Here is a 20,697-nt window from a genome sequence, read left to right on the forward strand (position 1 = left end):
CTCCAGTTAGTCCCATACGAGCGTCCCATACGAGCAATAATATGTGGTTTTGAAGAAGTTGCGGAGATAGATCTGTTTTGAATGTGTATTACACTGACTGGGTGTAAAGTCACCCTGTGACATTTCACAATCGTCCAGTGTGGTCATGACTCCAGTTTCCTCCTCCACCGTGCTAATGATAGTTATTTTGTCTAGAATAACAGAATTTCTACATTCTGGAAATGTCATGTCATTTACAGCATACTGTAAATGTCTTCTAATACATCTATTAGTGTGTGGTGGTTTATCGTTTGCCAGAGCTGGAAGTAATGTCCTGTCCTCCACCTTTCCATGTTTGTTGATCAGTTGAGTGTTATAAAGTGCTTTCAAAATCACTTTTATCACACTTTAGTATCTGTCATATTAGAATTACTTATTTCATTGTATTTTGCTTGAATTTAATGTGAAAACCAATAGAAAGTAGCACGTAATTTTATTATAAAAAAGGAGAAGTGATTGTATGTTTGTATGTTTAAAAATAGATGCCAATACACATTTTTTATCCCCCTTTATTCTGATTTCCCTAAATAAAACCAGTCATCTTATGTAATATGAATTACAATAATTGTCAAAGATAATGGTTGACCACATAGATATTAAATTATTCATCAGGGAAATAGATAAACCCATGACATCAAGTTTGATTATTATTCATGTTAAACTGCTTTCATTTTCACCATCCCTTTGTCACTGTGTTATTTATATTAACATTCTGGGTCACATCCTTGTTCCTTCTTAGCCTTGTGCTAATAATTTGCCAGTTATAAAGATCAAGATCTAGATATGCTGATAATCTTTCTCACTAGAAAGACCACACAGCGCAACATAATCATAGAAATGTACTGTACAGATAGGAGGAACATCATTTGGTAGGGTATTTGTAAAGTACAGTACAAATATGTTTTATATTTACTAGCTGTGATCAATCACAATATATTATCTATGAATTTTCCAGAGCTACTGTCTTAAATCTTTCAGATGTATCCCTGCTCAAGGAAAACTTGAATAAAATGAATTGGGCACTGTCTTGCATTAGCTAAACTTCATGACTGAAGGATGAGTGAAGAAGTCATTCAGTTCTTTATTTCAACTATGTTGGAGCATGGATGCATCTAAAGGTTGCAGGACAGTAGCGCTCAAGGGCCATAGTTAGTCATTTCTGATCCAAGCTGATATATTTTGGGTGAATGAATGACTGTTTTCCATCAGGATGGAGGGTCACGGAGTCCGGTAAAAAGATACTCTGTTCCACGGCATGCCTCTGTCCTGGGTCGCCTTGGCTACAATGAACACGAGGAAAGTTCTACCTCCATTACGAGCTCCGGATCAACTGCTCCCCGCAGACCCACATGTAGGCTGCTCATTTAACTTGGGTTTCTAGCAGTTGAAGAAAAGCTGTTTGTCATCATACTAATGTGATTATTTAGGTTTAACTGTATCTTCAAAACACTTTCCTAAAAGGTAAAAACTATTACCAATGTGGAAAAAAATCCACATATGTTCTGCTCAGATAGAGGGTTCTCTTTGGCCAATACAAATTTTTGCTTACTTTAATGGAAAACTAAAAAATTTCTGTCTAATGATATAAATGTATTGATCTAAACTTCATTTTAAAATAACAGATAAGTTACAGTAAATTAACATAACATACTTAAACACCCATGCTGACAGTGACATACAAAGATACACTGGCTAATAAAAATATAAATCCATCATTAGATTCCAACACACCTGACATGGTTCAGTAAGTTTGATCTCCATAACTTTGATCTCCCAGGTACCACATGTAAAACGCATCCATTAGACTGTGCTATGGAAGTAATACAGCTGGTATTCAAACATAACAGCATAACCCAACAACATGTTTTAATCTCATGCTACACTTAACATACCCTCCATCTGCACTGATGAGGATTTACTCACTGCTTAGTCCCAAAATTTTGAGCAAAGACTGACTTTACTATTATTTGGCTAAAATAGCTGAACATATTTTCTGATAAACCCAGTTAATAGAATTTGACTATTTGACGGCATCCATGCAGCATTGAACTTTTATCCAATGTTACCAGTCTACCCTTAAATTTGTAGAGAAAACCAAGATGGCGATGTCACACTAAAAGCGTAATACTTTCTGTTGACACAGCGATACTTGTCTAAACCTATCACCTTCAATTATACAGGCTTTCTCAAGCAGCTTTAAAGACATGGTATATAATTGATTTATTCACTTTTAGACATTTCTTTTCTATAGGGAATCCGACATAGTATGTTATGAACCATTAGCTTAACCTTATTTCATAGAGGAAGTCGTTTTCAAACAGTATAAAAAAATATTCATTACAAAATAATATTTTTTATTGTTTTTTTTTATTGGTTTTCTATTGGTTACAAAAAAATATTTTTTGTAACCAATAGAAGTAATTGGGATTTTTTTGGTTACACTCTTTTTTAACTTGGCAAAATAACAATATTTTTCCATACCTGGCAATCATTGATCTTAGCCACTGAAAAGAATTTAGTCACTTTCTAGAGATTGTTCAGTTTCTATTGATTATTATATCTTAGGGTATACTGTATTATTTAGTGATACGACCCTAATTACCCTTGATGTGGATTTATTGGCCTGAGGATCCATATAATATTCAGCCCCAGTGTTTAAGATTACAAAGACAGAACATTTAATATAACAACACAACCTTGCTTAAGTTTTTATTTTTCTTTTGCAGCATTTCGCACTGAAATGAGAGCAGAGCATAGGATAGGACGAGCTCCTAGTATGACAGGTATGATGTGATATCAAATATTTACTGCAAGAGCACTGAAGTGATAGATTGTAGTTGTATTTCGTTATTCAATAGCATTACTCAGAGTTACAAGTCATCTCTTTGTTGTCTTCACCTCATCTGTTGTAACTATTCTCCTCCATCAGTTGCAGAATCTATGCGTTCTCGTTCCGCACGCAGTGGCCATTCCACCCCTCGTACCCCAGGCTCTACAGCCATCACCCCAGGAACCCCTCCTAGCTACTCTTCATCTTCTAGAACCCCTGGGACCCCACGCTCCCTTAGTTTGATCTCCCAGGAGAGAAAAGTGGCAGTGGTCCGCACACCACCAAAGTCACCTGCAACCACTCCTAAGCAGCTGCGCATCATCAACCAGCCACTGCCCGACTTCAAGAATGTCAAGTCAAAGATCGGCTCAACAGAGAACATCAAGTATCAGCCAAAAGGAGGACAGGTGACATGTCATATCTTACAATTTTGGCTTCAAAAACTTAAAGCCAGTCTTCTTTCTTTCATCACAGCATCTCTATTTTCTTCCCTTTAACAAATAGTTTTGTTCTTTTAGAGTGTGTTTTATAATTTCATTGTCATTCAGACATTTAAGACAAAACTAATATACTATATTGGTTTCATATCCATTTCACATGCATAGACTTAAAGTTTGTGCTGCTTAAAAAACTACAGTATAGTATTTAAATGTTTATGAATGAGTTATGATACTTCCTAAAATAAATCTGCAGAATTAAAACCACACATGATCACTTTAATGGTGTGGCTGAAATTCATAAAGATTAAGAACTCCTTTAAAATCCACCCAATTTGCCAAAAGCTGATAATCAATTTACCGTATTTTCTGCACTATAAGGTGCACCGAAAAGCCTTTCATTTTCTCAAAAACTAACAGTGCGCCTTATAATCCTGTGTGCCTTATGTATGGATCAAAATAAAGCTTCAACAGATCTCACAACTACAGGGAGCAGCCACCGACTCCATTTTCTCCCATAGAACAAGTAGCGTGTGGTGCATACTAGGAATTTTCATTTCCGTGTGTGTGTGTGTGTGTGTGTGTGTGTGTGTGTGTGTGTGTGTGTGTGTGTGTGTGTGTGTGTGTATGTTAAGACCTCATAATGGCTCCTTTCAAGAGACAGATGTACAATGCAGAGTTTAAGCTCAGTGCTATCAGTGAAAGCTAATAACATTTAAAAGGAAATCAAAACTCTACCAGGAATAACTAAATAAAAGTGTGTGAGATATTGAAAAAAATGGCTTTTATTTTTAGGGTAAGGTCAGATATGGAGGTTTGACCAGTCAGTGTCCTACTTTGGGAAGCCATGAACTTAGTCAAGATTGCACTTCAGACATTCAATCTACGTATCTTTGAAGGTATTTTTGCTTTGGTATAAGAGAGTTTAATTTAAAATCCGCAGTTCTCTCAGAAACCAAAATTTTAATGTCTGACTTTGCTTGAGGAGTAAAGTGAAAAATAAGGTAGAATACATCTCTGAACTTAATATGTGGTCACGTAAGATTAGTATTGACAGCCCTAACAGATGAAAAATTCCTTTATTAGATCTAACCCAATTTTGTTTAGATTTTTTAAATAACCATCCCAGCTCATTCAGGATAGGCTTTTTAACCATGACTAGCGCAGGGAAAGTGTTAACTTCCTCTGTACATTAGTAAGGTGGGGATCAGTCTACCATTCAGATAAGGACTTTGAGATACCATGAGTTTAGTCAAATACACCAATATCCAGTCATCTCATAAAGCCATCATGTTAAGACTGGACTCACTTGATGAGATGACTGGAGTCTGGTGGGTTGGAAAAAAAATAAAAATACAGCCACACGGCCCTTTCAAAAACCAGTTTAACACCCCGGGGCTTAACACTGTCAATCTATTTTCAAATATGTCCTTCTAGAAAAGAATAATTTCTGTAAGCTTCTTAAATATAGATGAATAAACATAATACCTATTGAAAAAAAATCTTACATATTTTATACTCATGTTTAATGTTTCATTTTAACCCACGAAAAAGCTTATGGAATTTCTAAAGAACACAAAATACGATTTAAACCTTGAACACATTTTTGCTCAATCTCAATGAAGAAAATGTTTTAAAAATCATGTCCTCAGGCTTTCTAATAGAAAAACAGTAACCCAGCAAGACCATAAACCTATATTTCAAAAATAACATTTAGGGTATCCTATAAAAAAACAGTTATGTAAATAATTTTTACATCGAAATGGTGTTTGCTTTGTTACAATTGTGTCCCCTGTTTGGTATGCAGTTTGGTTTTGTGTTTATCGATAATACAACAACACCAACAAGTACATGTGACAGCGATGCAGTTCAAATTATGTTTTATTCTCAGCTGTTTTTTTTTTTTTCTACTTTCCTTTTGTCTTGTCATGAATAGTCTTATTGCTCTGTTTTCTAATTGTGTGCCCACTTGGTCTTGTTTTGTGCGAAGGAGATAGGTTTGCAAAAAAGCTAGGGAACCTCAAAAGTATCTATCGTACCCTTTAATATAAAAAAGTAAAAAAAAAAAAAAAAAACATAACTCTAATGAACTACCATCTTGGTAGCCTAAGCTAAGCTGTTTGTTTCAAGCACATTCATGTTTCTGTCATTATTCCTAAGATGGAAGATTAAAAAACTAATTATTTCAGTAGAAATAATTTTTGTCATTTTACTGGGGAGGCAAACTGAGAGCGTTCAGGCCTGATGTTTTCCTCCAGGCTTTACATGGAAGGTCAGCATCAACATTCTTCAGCATTTAAATCCTGTTTTCTGTTATTGTGGAAAATGTGCAGGTTTGTCAATATATCATTTTCAGCTTCAAACCGGAAACCAAGAAGCAGTCCTGCAGCATCACCCATGGTGATGGAAACAGCAGGGTGTTGGTAGCTATCAGCTCTTACAAGCCTGCACTGATGACCTGATTAAGAGTCGAAGCATTTTGCCTATAAGATTATGACTTTGGAGGCTGGATCTGAATTTGTTTACATGTTCCTCTGCGTATGAAGGCATTATTGGTTAGAATTTGTGACAATGTCCTTTTTCCTACCACTAACATCTATTTACATCATTGCTTCCAAGATGGAGGAGTTTTGGCAGTTTTTAGTCCGATGGTGTTACAATGTGATACAGATTGCAAAATAAACTCTGTAGGAGTTATGTCCAGACCTGATGAGAACAGCATATTTCTGAAGGGCTCGTTTCCATTTACACAGAAATAGTTGTGTATCTTTTCCTGCCTTATTACTTAAGGATGGCAGCTTTTGGGGAACAGTGGAAAAAGTTATGATATCCTAACCTTTTTAGTGCTGCATACTGTCGTACAGCAAAGGCAACGCTAAATATGTTCTTGAGGACATCCATTTTATATTTATTTATTTATTTATATTCTGATATGTTTTCTTGATGTTGAAAACAAGATGAAAAATACTATTTCTAAATTCACTTTTTCTGTCATCGTTGAAACAAAGCATGAAGTATTTTTATACAAAGCCACTCAATGACATATTATATCCTTAATTATGTGTTAATTGATTTATATTTATTGTCAAATAAAGCTTTCTTTGTGTTGATGGTAAATAATTATGATCAGGATAACCTATGTATTTTAGATATTGAAAAAAGTCTCACCATTCTGTCCATCTAAATTTTGATTTTTATATAGTTTTTTTTCCAGTACTGTAATTAGCAGCTACCACCCTTTGTGTTATAAAGATTGTTACCTACACCAGCATTCCCTTCGCATAATTTTTAGATACCAATATTTCTATTTTCCAACAGGTGTAACCTAGTTTAAAGGTTTTCATGCTTAATTTCAGGTAAAAGTTGGAAACTCAAAAGGATAAGGGAAATTCAAGTCTGTAAAAGTTCAGCTTTTTTTTCATAATTACCAAAACTATTACAGTCAGGCATTACGCCTCCTATCAATTATTTGTTTAAAACTCAAATTTAAATACAAGGTGTTTGAAGTTGTACTTTTAACTCTAAAATATCAAAACACAAGATGATTTTCCCAGTTTGAGCCTGTTTAAAGACTGACTTGCACAAGCTCCAGTCATATCAGGTAATGAGCTCAGTTTAGAAAATACATTGACTGACAGCTGAGAAGCAAGATTTCAACATGTGTTTTAGTATTTAAGTGTAGAGAATGAATTTCTCTGTAAATACACATTTCAGAAACAAAATAAATAGAAAATATAACTTGCATCAACATGATTGTGCTACTTATATTATGTATGCACTAGTTCTCTTTAGGCAGATACACATTCTTGGTGATTATATGATTTTATACCAAATTTTCATTTTACCAGACCAGACATCAGTGTTCAGTAATGTAACTGACCGCCTGAGGTAACGTCATAAATTCGCAGAGCTTCTCCTAGCTCATCACTGACTTCCACCGAGCTGCTGACCTGTAAACTGAACAAGACATGCCATCAGCAGCAAATCGCAGAAGCTCTTTGCTCTGCCAGTGCTACGCTTTATCTCTTTTACTCTTTGTTGACAACAAAGTGTGTGACCTGAGCCCACAGCCTGCTGGTATCATCACTCATCTTGTCTTTTTTCTGTCTCTCTCTATCAGACGTAGTAAAAGGGCTTATTTTGATTTCTTAGACCCAAATCGTTAATCACTGCAGATAAATTTAGTCTGCTGCAGTTCAGTATTTGAGCTTTGTATCAGAAATATTTGGATCATTCCTTTTTCCACTTAAACAGTCGATATTGTATTTTTTGTGGATTCAGGCAGAACATGAACATAATGTGACTTATTCTTAACTAGTTCTGGGTTACTTAAAAATGTACTTAGTTATAGTTACTTCTCAAAAAAGTAACCAAGTTAGTAACTCAGTTTCTGTTCAGTGAAAGTAACTAGTTACTAGCCAAAGTAAATATGCCATTCCTTTTTATGTTTTGAAATGTGAAAGAATTTGGAAAACTTTCTTGTTATTGGAATTTCAAATACAACTAAAAGTTCAATTTTTGGGGTATAATGAGTCTGTTATTGATTAATCAATTGAATGGTTAATTTAAAGGTCTACATCTCTGAGAACATTGGAAACTATTCTACATTATTTTGGTCTGAGTGGTTTGAAAAGTGAGATGCAATATTATTTTATAGATGTTATGATATTTCTTGTTTAATGTTTTAGAACTTACTTTTTTTGCACGTTGACAGCCTTATTGGTTATAAAATATGTATGAAGCTGAAAAAGAATGCCTTTTAAGCAATTTAACGAAAATAAAATATACTTTGCAATAGAATTTATCAGGGGTTACAATATTAAAGGGAAAAAAGAAACCCTTGCAGGACTGTATGATCCCAGTATTTTTCTGAAAAAGCAAATTATATAAATATGTTAGAACAGTCTGGATGTAAATGTAACATTCTGGAGGCAATACTTATTAACAGATTGCCACAAAAACTCTTCATTTAATTACCCAGACAAAAGAAATGTCCTGTCATATGTTGTAAAAACCTGTAGAAGTGCGGATACCAAAGGTTGGTTCTACAATGGATTAAAAAATGCAGACTAAATAAAAATGCATGAAACACTTCTCAAATTTTCACTGTAAAAGTCTGACCACCATGCAGACATATATTTCACACCATGATCATTTCTTTTCTGTGTAAAAAAAAATATAAACTGCAGTACAGAAAGAAACATATAAGGAACGGTTTTCCTTTCTCCCAGTTTAGAACTAAAAGACTTTTTCTTTCTTTCTCACCAATATTTGGAAGAAAAAACATGAAAAAAAAAAAAAAAACATAATGTACACTTGTTCTGTAAATCATGCTCTCCAGAGACATAATTTATAGATAGGCGTTGGAAAATGTGTTCCAAAATATATCTCAAAATACAATCTCAAGCAGACATAAAAGGTATTTTACCTCTTATGCCACCTTTTCCATGACAAAGCTGGATATAAAAAAGTTCCATTAATATAATTAAATACATTTTTTATTACATATTTTAAATATGAATGGAAAATGGCAGTAATTATGCATTTGAGAGTTGTGTTTTCAACATGTGCCCAAACCTGTTATCAAAACTTATTAGCTTGATGCAGGAAGACGGAAAAACACTGAGGCAAGTGACACAAATAAAATTGTATAATTAAGCTTTTAGGTACAAAAGTCTTTCCAGCCTTGACTGAGTGTGGCACTAAATAACCCAATGCTGTTACTAATATGTATTGCAAGAATAAAAAAGAGAGAACACTTGTATTCACTATTATAACCCAGTATTTCCCTAACATCAACTAAATCATTATATTCTATGACTCACATTCTTCTCTTAAAGTAACTTTAAAAAGAATCCATTAGTATTTAGTTGTTTGATTGACTCACTGACCTTTTCTTAAAAAAAAAAAATAAATAATTGATCTAACTTTTTAGGTTCAGTATTTTTAAGCAGTTTGCACAAAGAAAAAGATGGAATGAATCAGCTCATGGTAGATACCTTACTGTACTCAAGTTTATCTTCAACAATTTGGGAATTTCCATGGTTATTATGCCAGGTTCAAAGCTGACCGACCGGTTGTTGATCTCTATCATATTTTCCTTGCCTAAATCAACTAGGAATGCATTCGCTTATTGATTTATTTCTGTTTACAATTGCTGCATGAAATGTCTGTATCTTTATTGTTAATTTGCGCTAAGGAAGTGGAATACGTCAGCATCTCACTCCTGCTTTTCTCCTTGCAGCTGCTGAGCCATTCATCGTTACACTCATATTTGTTATCTTTAGTTTTTTCTTTTTTGGGAGGGAGGGGGGGTGTTACCATAAGTTTAAGAATGTCAGCCATCAATGAATTAATTAATTTGAGATACATGTGGACACTTAATTAATCTATTTAATACCTTTAAACTTTGGTCTCACTAGATAAGTTGTCTGTAATTTACTCTGGTTGGTATTTTTAGACTCCTCTGAAGAATCTGCCATTGCTGCCACAATCAAGTTGAAAATGTTGCACATAAAAACAAGTATTGCCTTACAGTTTTGGCCTCCCATTATCTGTGTATGAAGCCTTCAGTACTTGAAAGATCCCAAATTGAGTCAGAGCTTTTGTCAGTTAGCTGATTTGAGTCTAGTGCTTTAAATCTTTTTTGTAGTATTTATTTAATTTAGGAGAGTCCTTTGTTGTGCTTTTCCTCCAGGTGTAGTGGTGTTTAGTAAAATTCTGGTTATAGGCAGTAAGCAAACTCTGACTTCCAGTGCTTCAGTCAAAGAAGCAGGACTAGGTGATGCAAACTTTTAACAAGATTTGCTTAAGAGTCAAAGGATTGTTCCACTTCATTCCCCGCCTCCCCCCTGCAGGTCTTCATCCCCACTGTTAAACTGGACTATAGCCATGTTCAGTCTAGGTGTGGGTCCTTGGACAGGCGGGGCCACTCAGCAGGAGGTGGACACGTGAGTCTTGTCCTGCAAACCATTCTCAGTGCTACATTGTCAGTGCTGTTTGCCTTTTGTTCTGTGTTGTGTTGTGCTTTTTTGCAGTGTTCCTACTTTCTTTTTTTCAACGTATTAAATATTTTATTGATCTGACTTTTGATCATTCACACAGCAGCGGAGGTCTGTGCTAATTTGATTCTCTTTTATTTTAAGTTTTATACTGTAAATTTTTTAAAGAATTATTTTAGGTTCATTCTTTCATTAGGAAAATAAATCATGTTATTAGGTAATTATTAAAACAACAATACATATGGTAATTATTTGCCACATGTATCAGTAGCTATTTTGTTACTTATGATTTCCTAAAAATAGCTTTTCCTATTTTTTTCTTGTGTATAGTTAGTCCAGTGTAGAACTATAGTAATGGAAATAAAAATGTATTTATTTATTTTAATCCGTATAGACATCTTTATTACGGTTACCAAATACGACCACCGCTTTGTTTAAGATGTGTCTTTAATTTTGGAAAGGCATTTCCAAAGGTTCAAGAACTCAAAAGATTATATGAAGTGTATTTTATCAAATATGGTTTAATAATAAAGGTTTTTTCTTTTTGATCATACCCCTTTATCAAAGACTTTTACAATAAAACATTAGAAGTTAAATATAACGGAATTCATTGAACACTTGATTAAATCTAATTGGCACCATGTACTGTAGAGGAAACAGGTTAGATGTTTAATCCTAATCTGTGGTTTTCTGGTTTGACTGATGCTCATTATAAGCACACCACAAGACAATGAGACAAATAAAGGTTCTGCTAACTTTATACCACTTAATTTAATCCCTTTATAACAAATGTAATTTTATTTAGTGAAATCAAGTATTCAGCAAGAAATGATTCACATATCTTGGCAAACAGCTTTGCTTAAACAACACTGCCTGTGGCTAAAAGCATTCATAGCTGCTCATAAAACCATGTTGAAGTTAATTAATTTTTAACTGAAATATTTTCTTAACAAAGTCACTTTGAGACTATTGTTTTTTGCTTTGTTCCCAATTTAGCGACTGTTACTGTAATTATACTAATGTTAAGCCTTTTGGTGGTACGACTTAAACAAAAACATAGCAAATTAAGATAAATTAAGGTTCGAAAAGCTATATTTGAAAATATATTTTAAAATGTTAGAGTAACAAAAATAAGAGCTCAAGAAAACTGATGCATGCCATTATTATAGTAAGATGTTTTATATAAATTTCCACCTCCCATGATTTAAGCAAAGAAAACATAGGAAAATGGGGGCATGGTCCGTGATCTAGGATTTTCTAGATGTCCTAAAACTCAGTATGTTTTAAAAATGCAGAATCTTTGGAGTAGTTTACACAACTTTAGAGTTGATGTTTGTTTTTTAGATTGAAAGATGTGATTTCAAATGAAATCTGGGACAAATAAAGAGCTGAAGGACGCCTTCTAACACTTGCACAAAGCACAATACCTTTATGGAGTTTGTCTTCACATGTATGGTACTGGCAGAAGCTCCTACAGCTGTCTGCATGGTCCGATATTCATTGTTTATTGTCTTATTTTTGTTGACACGTGTATAACAATGCTTCTTTACTCTGGATTAATCATTGGAAAACTGGAACCTTACATGTCTGAGTGATTCATTTCAGCATGTGATGTTTCTCTTCTTACCCATTGTGCTGTGTTTATAAAGCTTTATTGCTCCTCTCTGTTTGCTGTCTCACTCACTAGAAGTGATATTCACCATTACTGGAATTTGATCCAGAATCTGTGGAGAGAGTAGAAGATAAATGGGTTGGAAAGATGCTCTCCAACCTTAAACACTTAGAGCTCAGTGCAAAAGACATATGGTCAGGAATACCAGTGGAGTTCAAAATGTTTGCCAATAAAGACATTTTTAGTGGTTGTTGATTGTTTTTGTTGATTGTTATTTTAAACAGCTGTTTATTTCCATTTCGTTTTTAAATGAGATTTGTTTTGCGTAGTTTTTATTTACGGTAATCACCTATTACTTGCTAAAGAATCACAATTGTTTGCGGAATTAGGAAAAAAAAACATTAAATGTAATACTTGCTGGGAGAAACCTGAATAAAGATTGTCTTAACTGAAACTGTTGTGGTACTACAGACATTTTAGAGCACTGTGCTAACAAAAACAAACACAAAACATGAATACTCTCATTACGAGCCTGTTTATTAAAATTCCTTTACCAAGAAAATTCATGAAAGAATTAGAAATTGTGGATAAAACCAGTTTCTTTTATAACTCAGATAATGAAAGAATACCTTTTTTCCCTATCATTTGGAATCTCATGCTTATCTCTAAGAGCTGAATTTTCTTTTCCCAACTTTGCCTCTTTCAGATACAAATACAGAACAAGAAGATTGACTTGAGCCACGTGACCTCCAAATGTGGTTCTCTTGACAACATCCATCATCGGCCAGGTATAAAGCTCTATACACAGCTGGTGTTGCAGAGGGAGACTGGGCTATGATGTCTATGACAGCTGCTGTGGGTTTTCTGTGCAGCCTTGATCCTTAGTGCACAGCATCCTCAGCACTAATTTGAACTCTTCATTGCCACTTAAACATCTTTGGAGTTTATTCATTACTTTTTTCACAGTTTTGTTCACCTTGGTGTCCAGTATGGTGTCCATTGACATGATATATATTCTGTTTGTCTGTCCAGCTGTTTTTCAGAAATCACCAGATGGCAATATCCATTTTGTCCCAAAAAGAAACACCCCTTACTGTACATCAAGAACCGCACACCGCCCCTTCCTTCTACAAACATTGTTGGATTTTTAAACAGGAATGCATTGCTGTTATAGCTTGTGTAATGTAATGCAACAGATAAAGCCAATATGACGTTGTGCTCATCATAGTTCTTCCTTTGCAAAGCTCTTGGCCTTGAAATAACGTCACTGGACTCTCTATTAGAGAAGTGCAGCAAACGACAGTGTGTTCGGCTCACAGGGTTTCCATAACCAGTAAATGCCATCATATCAGCCAGTTAGACAGGTATACCAACAAAAAGGTCCAATCACTGATCTAAATCGTTTTAGTTTCCTAAATGAATTTGGGAGTTTTCATTGAAACCATTAATTTTGGTTGTAAAGTAAAGACGTATGCTGCAATCTACCAGATAGATGACAATCTGTTATTATTTCACCCTTTCCTGGGAGAGGGACACAAAACTCTGATCAAACTGAGGAAGAAATAAGTAATCAAACAAAAATCTGCCTCCATGATCATAGCAAGTCAACTAAAATCCAATATAAAACCTCTGGGACAATATAGAGAGATTGATCAGAGAGAATGGGGAATTGAATATGTTATTCTAGATGATTTACTTATCAAACATTTTTTTTATTTGTTTTTTGTTTTGTTTTTTAGGACATTGTTGATTTTTTTAGCTTGTATAAATCCCTGAAAGTCCCATCAATCACTCTTTGCTGCTGAGCTCTTTGTTGTCCCAGTGCACTCAAAGAATAGCAGTTGAACTGAGCCATGAACTTAGTTTGGATTGACAGCTTGATAAATCTGTCCACAGGCAGTGAACTGTAGGAGGGGCTTTTTGGTCCCTGGAAAACATTGCTGCATCTGCCTTGACCCTAACTAGAAAACCAACCTGAGTTTGAAACAACATTTTATGACCTGCGTTGAATCCAATCGGGGTCAGATTAAAAAAAAAGATGTTTAAGTCTTAATAATTCTAATCCCCATAGATAAAGTCACGTCAAGAAAGTCAGTCTGTAAGCAAGCATTTTTTTTTCATTGCAAGATGCAGAAATGAATGAGAAAGTTATCAAGCTTTTCTTGCATAGTTGGAAGTCTATAAAAAAAAGGAAAATAAAATAAAGTATAATATATGGTCGATCACTCTACCCTTTTCTGACTGCTGCCTCCAGATGGTTTCAGTCGCGGTTCCAGGTTGCTAATCTGGATCTCTGGAAGAATTTATAGATGCTAAACACTGTATGCAGTTCTTACATACAAAACTGCTGCTCACTGCTACTCTGTCACATATTATCTTCCTGCTGTCTTGCCTTTACAGTATACTTGTTAACCTTTATTTTTTTAGGACATTCTCTGCATTCAGGTTCCTCCCAACTATTAACCACAATGCTAATTCCAAACACACAAGTAATTATACCCCTTGAGCTAATTTCTCTTTTTACATGCTGTAAACAAAACCTGTGGTTTACTACATGTGGACCAAGAACAGATTGCAAGTGCAAAGGAGAATTTGGGTTTCATAATCTGTGCAAAAATAAAATCTGGAAAGTCTAGTTTCTTTTCAGACTCCTCTTCACAAGCAATTTAATGTTGCAAATATATGAAGGGTCCAAATGCACTCTAAAAAATTATTATTTTTTGCCAGTTAGTTCAGGCTCTGTTAAATTTGAGGTAAAGTGTCAAAGAGCTTCAGTTTTCTTGTCTTGCTACTGTATAGATTCTCATTTGGATCATGGTCTTGGGTTTGACTGAGCCGTTCTAACGAGTGGTTATGCTTTTATCCAAGTATTCTAATGTGGCCCCCCTGTGTTTTCAGAATGATGTTGTCAATGGGATATCCTGCCTTTCGTTATCATCTTTTAATTTCTTCATGATGCACTGTTTTTTTTTTTAATCATCCAATCTTTCCCTGCTTGTCTTCAGGAGGTGGTAATGTGCGAATCGAGAGTGTGAAGCTGGATTTTAAAGACAAAGCTCAAGCCAAGGTGGGTTCACTGGAGAATGCACATCACATTCCTGGTGGAGGGCACATTATGGTGAGTGTCTAATTGAATCATTCAAGAAGAGACATCAGATTTCTACAAAGTTCTGTTTTGATTGATTCATCACACATCATAGCGTCTTCTTGGTGTTTAATCAAGGCTAATGAGTAGAGAGCATCTGGATAAGTTTTACGATGTAATCCAAGAGAATATGTCTTTTATCCATATACCTGAACAATGCAGACAGAAGGACTGTTGCTTCAATCTTATTCTCATTGTACTCTTAAATCACATGTCCTGCATTTAACAGATTGAGAGCCACAGGTTGACATTTCGCGAGCATGCAAAGGCCCGCGTTGACCACGGAGCTGAAATCATCGTCCAATCCCCTGGTCTGTCAGGCTCTGTCTCTCCCCACCAACAAAAGGGGAGCCAGCTCTCATCCTCTGGCAGTCTCAACATACAGGAGTCTCCACAGTTAGCAACCTTGGCCAAGGATGTCACCGATGCCCTAGCCAAGCAGGGCTTGTGAACATTAGATCTCTGGATTGCTGCTCTGCATCCAAGACATCCTCCCTTTTTCAAACTTTTCTGCCCTCAATTGCCATCTTAAAACAAAATGGTCACCGCTGATGCTCAGCAAACAGAGTTCTTAACTTCTTTATCTCAAAATACATCATTAAACTCTAAGCTGAGACTAGATTTAGAAGCTACTGTGTTTTTAGTTCTCTATTTTTAACCCTAAACATGTGTTTTTCCTGATTTCTGTTATGGATATTACTTTATGTTTTGAACAATGTTTTGCATAAAGTTAGACCGGGCATTTGCTCTAGATTAAGTGGTATATCTGTTAACGCTGGCTTTGCAGGTCTTGGATCAGTGTTTTGAAAAAGTGACAGCATTTTTTTCTACTTCACACTAGAGATTGTCTGAACACCCCCTTTTTGTTCCTGCTCAGTAAACATGCATGATTATCAGAGCCCCCAACAAGCATCCTCATTCAGAGACAGCATTTGGACTCAATTCATAATCTATTTAAAAACAACATCGAGATATCTTTAAAATACAACTTGCTTCCCATCCACACACCTACACATTTTTAAACGAAGCAAAAAAAAATGGCTCTGAGATATTACCTTAAAATGGCATTTATGCAAGAACCACATCGTGTTATAACAAGCATGTATGAATCCACTATGAAAAGAGGCTCTTTTGTATTTAAGAAAAAAAAAAATTTTAGTAAATCATTCTTCATTTATTGGATAAAGGTAAACAAGTTCATGTTTTGTAGTTAATAGATGTTTTACAGTGTAAAGCTTGGTGACAATGTCCGAGACTGATCTGGTGTTACTGAGGGAGGCACCTCCGTCCTGTCAACCTTACTCACTTTTACCTGCTCAGTAGATCTTTGTAGTTTCCTGTATAAGAGCTCATTTCGCAAATATTCAACCTAGGAGGAAATTCCTCAAGGAGTATTAGGAAACACCTATAAAATTAGCTGTTTCATTCATCAAAATGATATGCTAATTGATGTCTGATTCACAGAAGAATAGATATTACAGATGATGCCACTACTCAAAATTCTGTGTGTGCTGGGGGTGTGTGTTTGTTGTTTGCGTTTGGTGCAGATCCCTTGCCGTTTTAAGGAGGGATGCCTCTGTATCCAACTTGTTTGTTGTGATGTGTAGGATAAAGAAATTGTTAAAAGAAAAGAAAAAAAAAACTTTTTAAAAGCCTTAAGAAGAAAAATACTCATTGTTGAAAATGTACACTGGGGAGAAAGAACTCAGTCAGCTCCTGTTATATCTGTTTGAACAAAATGTTTGGGTGATCTAGGTTTTTTTTTCTTTCTGACACTGTTTGTGGTTTGACCCGCCTCCTGCCTAGCTACTGCCCTCAACTGCAAATGTTTGTTTGCTTCTGTGTTTTTCTGCATTTCCCATTTCCGTGTACCTCTCCTCCCCGGGCCCTGCTCCACCCTGCAGCAACTCTTAATGTATTTAAAAGGTCAAGTAGATGTATGCAGTTTTTCTCCTGTTGATATGACACCAATTATGATGATTAATGACAATAAAAATAACAAAATGTGACATTGATCTTGTTGTTCTGTTTTTATTCTCTATCATTGAAGATATCAACGGGAACTCAAAACATCCATCCAACCATCCATTTTCTGTCACGCTTATCCCAACTGGGGTCACGAGGGTTACTGGTGCCTATCTCTAGCTGTCATGGGCGAGAGGCAGGGTACACCCTGGACAGGTCACCAGCCTATCGTAGGGCAACACAGAGACACACAGGACAAGGCAGCAGAGCTACCCACTGTATCACTCCTCACTGTGCAGCCAATTCAAAACGTGTGTATGGAATTTCTAAGTTCATACATGTAATTCCTTTTAAGCAATCAGTGGAACGGTTTTGGAGTTTCACTCCTGGACAGGACATTTTTGTCATTTTGGTAATATTCCAGGGGTGAAATAAGAAAATTCCAAAATAAATCCAACAAAATCCGATATGAAAGCTTAAAAAAAACAACTCTTTGGATTTTTCATCCTTTTCAGTTTGACATAAAAATCTACATTTTAAGCATTTTTCTTCTTAAAGTACAGTTAATACCTAGATATCTGTAATTGTCTTACAGTAGCTAAGAATTTTCTTATCAAATAAAACATTATTATCCAAATTGATTGTTCCTGTCTAGCTGCAACAATAAACATAATTTTTTTTGAAGGATGTTAAAACTGGTAATCATTTTTGCTTTATTATTTGCTTTGAATACATGAATAATTTTTTATTTTAAGTCTATTCTCATAGCTTAACAAAGAAGAAAATTTGAGTGTGTTTTTTCAATATTTTTTATTTTAAAAATTCCACTTGGTAATATACTTTGTGGAGGTCTTTTTGTAAGTAAATATATTTCGGTTGGGTATCAAAGTCGAGTATCTGTCTTGCTCACATGAAACACTTGCCAAATTTTCCCAGTAAATGCCACCAGACACTCTCTGTGAGGATGTGGTATGGCTTTTCCTTTGTGGAAAAACATTTTTTTTTTTTTATTTTGTGCTGTAAATCTGAATGCAAAGAGATTCTGAGATGGGCCACAGTCCACTAACGCCACCCTTTGGTAGAGATGAAGGATGGGTTGCTATTCCACAGTTGTCTGTGGCCAGGCTGGAAATCAGCATGAGAAAAAAAAAATCCAAGGCTGTTCTGGTTGTTTTTGTTTCTTTAACACCCTTGAGGCTCTTGCTTGTTTGGCGAATACATTGTTAAAGTGCCAATTGTTCCTGTCTCTGTAAAATATTGTCATCTAATCCATTAGATTATTCTAAACAAGAGTCAATAGCAAGATATGGTATTTCGCAACTAAAATAAAGGTCATTTTTTCTGTAGCTACAGCTGATATACTTAACTCTGCTGCTATTCTGTCAAATGTATTACCTTTACATGTGAAACTATTTTGTATGTAGGAATTAAAAAGTGCTAAATAGCATTTTTTTAGTAAAACATAGTTCAAAACCTAACTGTTTTATGTTTGAGTCCAAGTTTAAAAGTTGCAAGTTACTAAAAGAGGATTTTTGTTTTTTTATAAAAAAAATAAAAAGCCTCCATTTCCTATTTATTTATAATATACAAGTTACAAAGGTAGGTGGAGAATAGAGTCAAATACTCTGGAAAATAATGGGAGTGTGAAAAGTTTATTGTGAAATGGCAGAGAATAGAATAGCTTAAGACTCAGGGATGGATCGAGCAAAAGGTGGATTGATTTTAATGGCCAGACCTGGGCCAAACCTGTCGCTGACATGGCAGCTAGACAGCCAAATAAACAACACTTGGGAGGAAATGGTCATCGGTACTCCACCTCCCCTTCCATCACTGCTCCTCTGTAATAACAAAACCCCAATGAGACCATGGGACCAGGATGAAGATGAAGGAAGAAGCACCTCCTTTGCAATCGTTGCTTTCCAAGTGGCAGGAGGAGAAAGAGACAGAAGGGCGGAAAAAAATAAAATAAAGCACCATTTGGACAAAAGAGAGAAAAAAAGTATGATTTAACAAAACAGGGTTCAAGAAATGACATCTCTTAGTCCATTGTTCCCCCTGCTTCCAAGATGATTCAGGAAACAGCGAGTGGATGTCGCGACACCATGGGGTCTGCACTAGTCGATGTTCACCACCACAGTGGCAGGGTCCTTACACAGACATGACGTGCTTGACAAAGGCTGTAGATGTTGACCAGGGCATTAAACAGAAAGAACAGAGTAGAAAAATTAATGAGGGAAAATATGATCCACATGATATTAGTGATAAACTAGTATATCACATGAAAAACAGAGATCTGCATCATTTATTATTTAAACAAGGTGACAAAAGGAAAGAAAAAAATAATAGCAAGTAATTCCTTAAGAATGCATTTTATTTTAGTGACCAGCAAAAGGAGTTTTCCTCTCCACTGTCCCTACATGCATACTTGTTGTGAGGTATTGCTTTCGATTCAAAGAGTCGATACAATCAGCTGGTTTTCCTTAGAAAGCTTTGAACCAAAAAGTGCCTTGAGATGACATATGTGGTGAATTGGCGCTGAGCCTTTTTGTGTCAATAGTGTACTGTACCTGCAGTAATTCCTGGTACCTCCATTTGATATCTCTTTGCATTACATTCAATCCAAAGATGTCCCTTGCTTTGTTCATAATTTAAGTCCTTTTTACCTTTATTGCCAATGACAAACTCAAAGCAATATAAAGTACAAAAAGTTTTTAGACCCTTTGGTCTCACCACACCCGAGGTAAACTGATAACTTCAGCCTCCAGAACCTGATTTTGATTTATACTAAATGAAGATGTCAAAAAGAGGTACCTTGATATGTAGGATATTAATTACCTGTAACTTTTTAATAGAAACTCACTTCAAAAATCCCAATTTACGCCTCTAAATGAATTTGTAAAGAAGAACAAAAGAAAAAAAAATGTATATATATATATATATATATATATATATATATATATATATACATATTATCAGAAGAAAATTAAGATGCTTTAGGATAATCATTACAGAATGGGTCGAGTTTTGCATATTCCTATTTTTAATTACTAGTTTAGAGCTGAGAAAACTAGATTAATGTTTGTTGTCATATAAAAAGTTGATATGTGGAGAGTTACAATTTTCTGCTATCAGATGAATAATTTATAGTATATGCTTGAGATTAATTAACAATGGGCTTTATCATATTTATATGGTGCATCTCAGTTTTATGGCGGTAGTATTAGTAATAGAAGTAGTGTTACTGAATTTCTGGCTCACCCTCATAGTTTACACAGCCACTCTCATCTTCCTGTCCTGCCATGAGGGCATCGATTTCTGCCTCATTCATCTTCTCTCCTGCAAAGGGGTCACAGAACACATTCAACATTAAGATATTAGGTTAGTCATACATGCATTGAAAAAAACAGTTTGGACTTACCCAGTGTTGAAAGGACTATGCGCAGCTCAGCGCCCATGACTGTGCCATTGCCCTCCTTGTCAAAGACACGAAGACCCTCAACATAATCTTCAAATCCAGCCTTATTTGGGCTGTTGATGATGGTCTGAAGCATGGGCAAGAAAGCTTCAAATTCTACTCTCTTGCTGGCCATGTCTACATAAAAAGAAATAAAAATTAGAACAACAAACATTTTAATAGTGCATCTCAAACAGAACAAACTTATATATTA

General features: G+C 35.2%; 2 protein-coding genes across 2 annotated transcripts in view; one reads left to right on the forward strand and one right to left on the reverse strand.

The window, feature by feature from the left end:
* Window positions 1–17,582, forward strand: part of map2 (microtubule associated protein 2) — a 103,086-nt gene extending 85,504 nt beyond the window's left edge. The window contains exons 14-20 of the mRNA XM_015379947.1: window positions 1,249–1,390; window positions 2,766–2,822; window positions 2,969–3,276; window positions 10,164–10,256; window positions 12,626–12,707; window positions 14,925–15,037; window positions 15,294–17,582. Of these exons, the coding sequence (XP_015235433.1) occupies window positions 1,249–1,390; window positions 2,766–2,822; window positions 2,969–3,276; window positions 10,164–10,256; window positions 12,626–12,707; window positions 14,925–15,037; window positions 15,294–15,515 (1,017 nt within the window). The 3' untranslated portion in view covers window positions 15,516–17,582. The remainder of the gene's footprint in view (window positions 1–1,248; window positions 1,391–2,765; window positions 2,823–2,968; window positions 3,277–10,163; window positions 10,257–12,625; window positions 12,708–14,924; window positions 15,038–15,293) is intronic.
* A 1,083-nt stretch (window positions 17,583–18,665) lies between these two features.
* LOC107088037 (myosin light chain 1, skeletal muscle isoform) overlaps window positions 18,666–20,697 on the reverse strand; it is a 5,326-nt gene continuing 3,294 nt past the window's right edge. Inside the window, exons 4-6 of the mRNA XM_015379957.1 lie at window positions 20,448–20,621; window positions 20,288–20,365; window positions 18,666–19,206 (exon numbers count right to left, since the gene is read on the reverse strand). Of these exons, the coding sequence (XP_015235443.1) occupies window positions 19,178–19,206; window positions 20,288–20,365; window positions 20,448–20,621 (281 nt within the window). The 3' untranslated portion in view covers window positions 18,666–19,177. The remainder of the gene's footprint in view (window positions 19,207–20,287; window positions 20,366–20,447; window positions 20,622–20,697) is intronic.

Source organism: Cyprinodon variegatus, unplaced genomic scaffold (genome assembly GCF_000732505.1).
Source record: "Cyprinodon variegatus isolate N-32 unplaced genomic scaffold, C_variegatus-1.0 Scaffold204, whole genome shotgun sequence".
In the NCBI taxonomy this organism is placed as follows: Eukaryota; Metazoa; Chordata; class Actinopteri; order Cyprinodontiformes; family Cyprinodontidae; genus Cyprinodon; species Cyprinodon variegatus.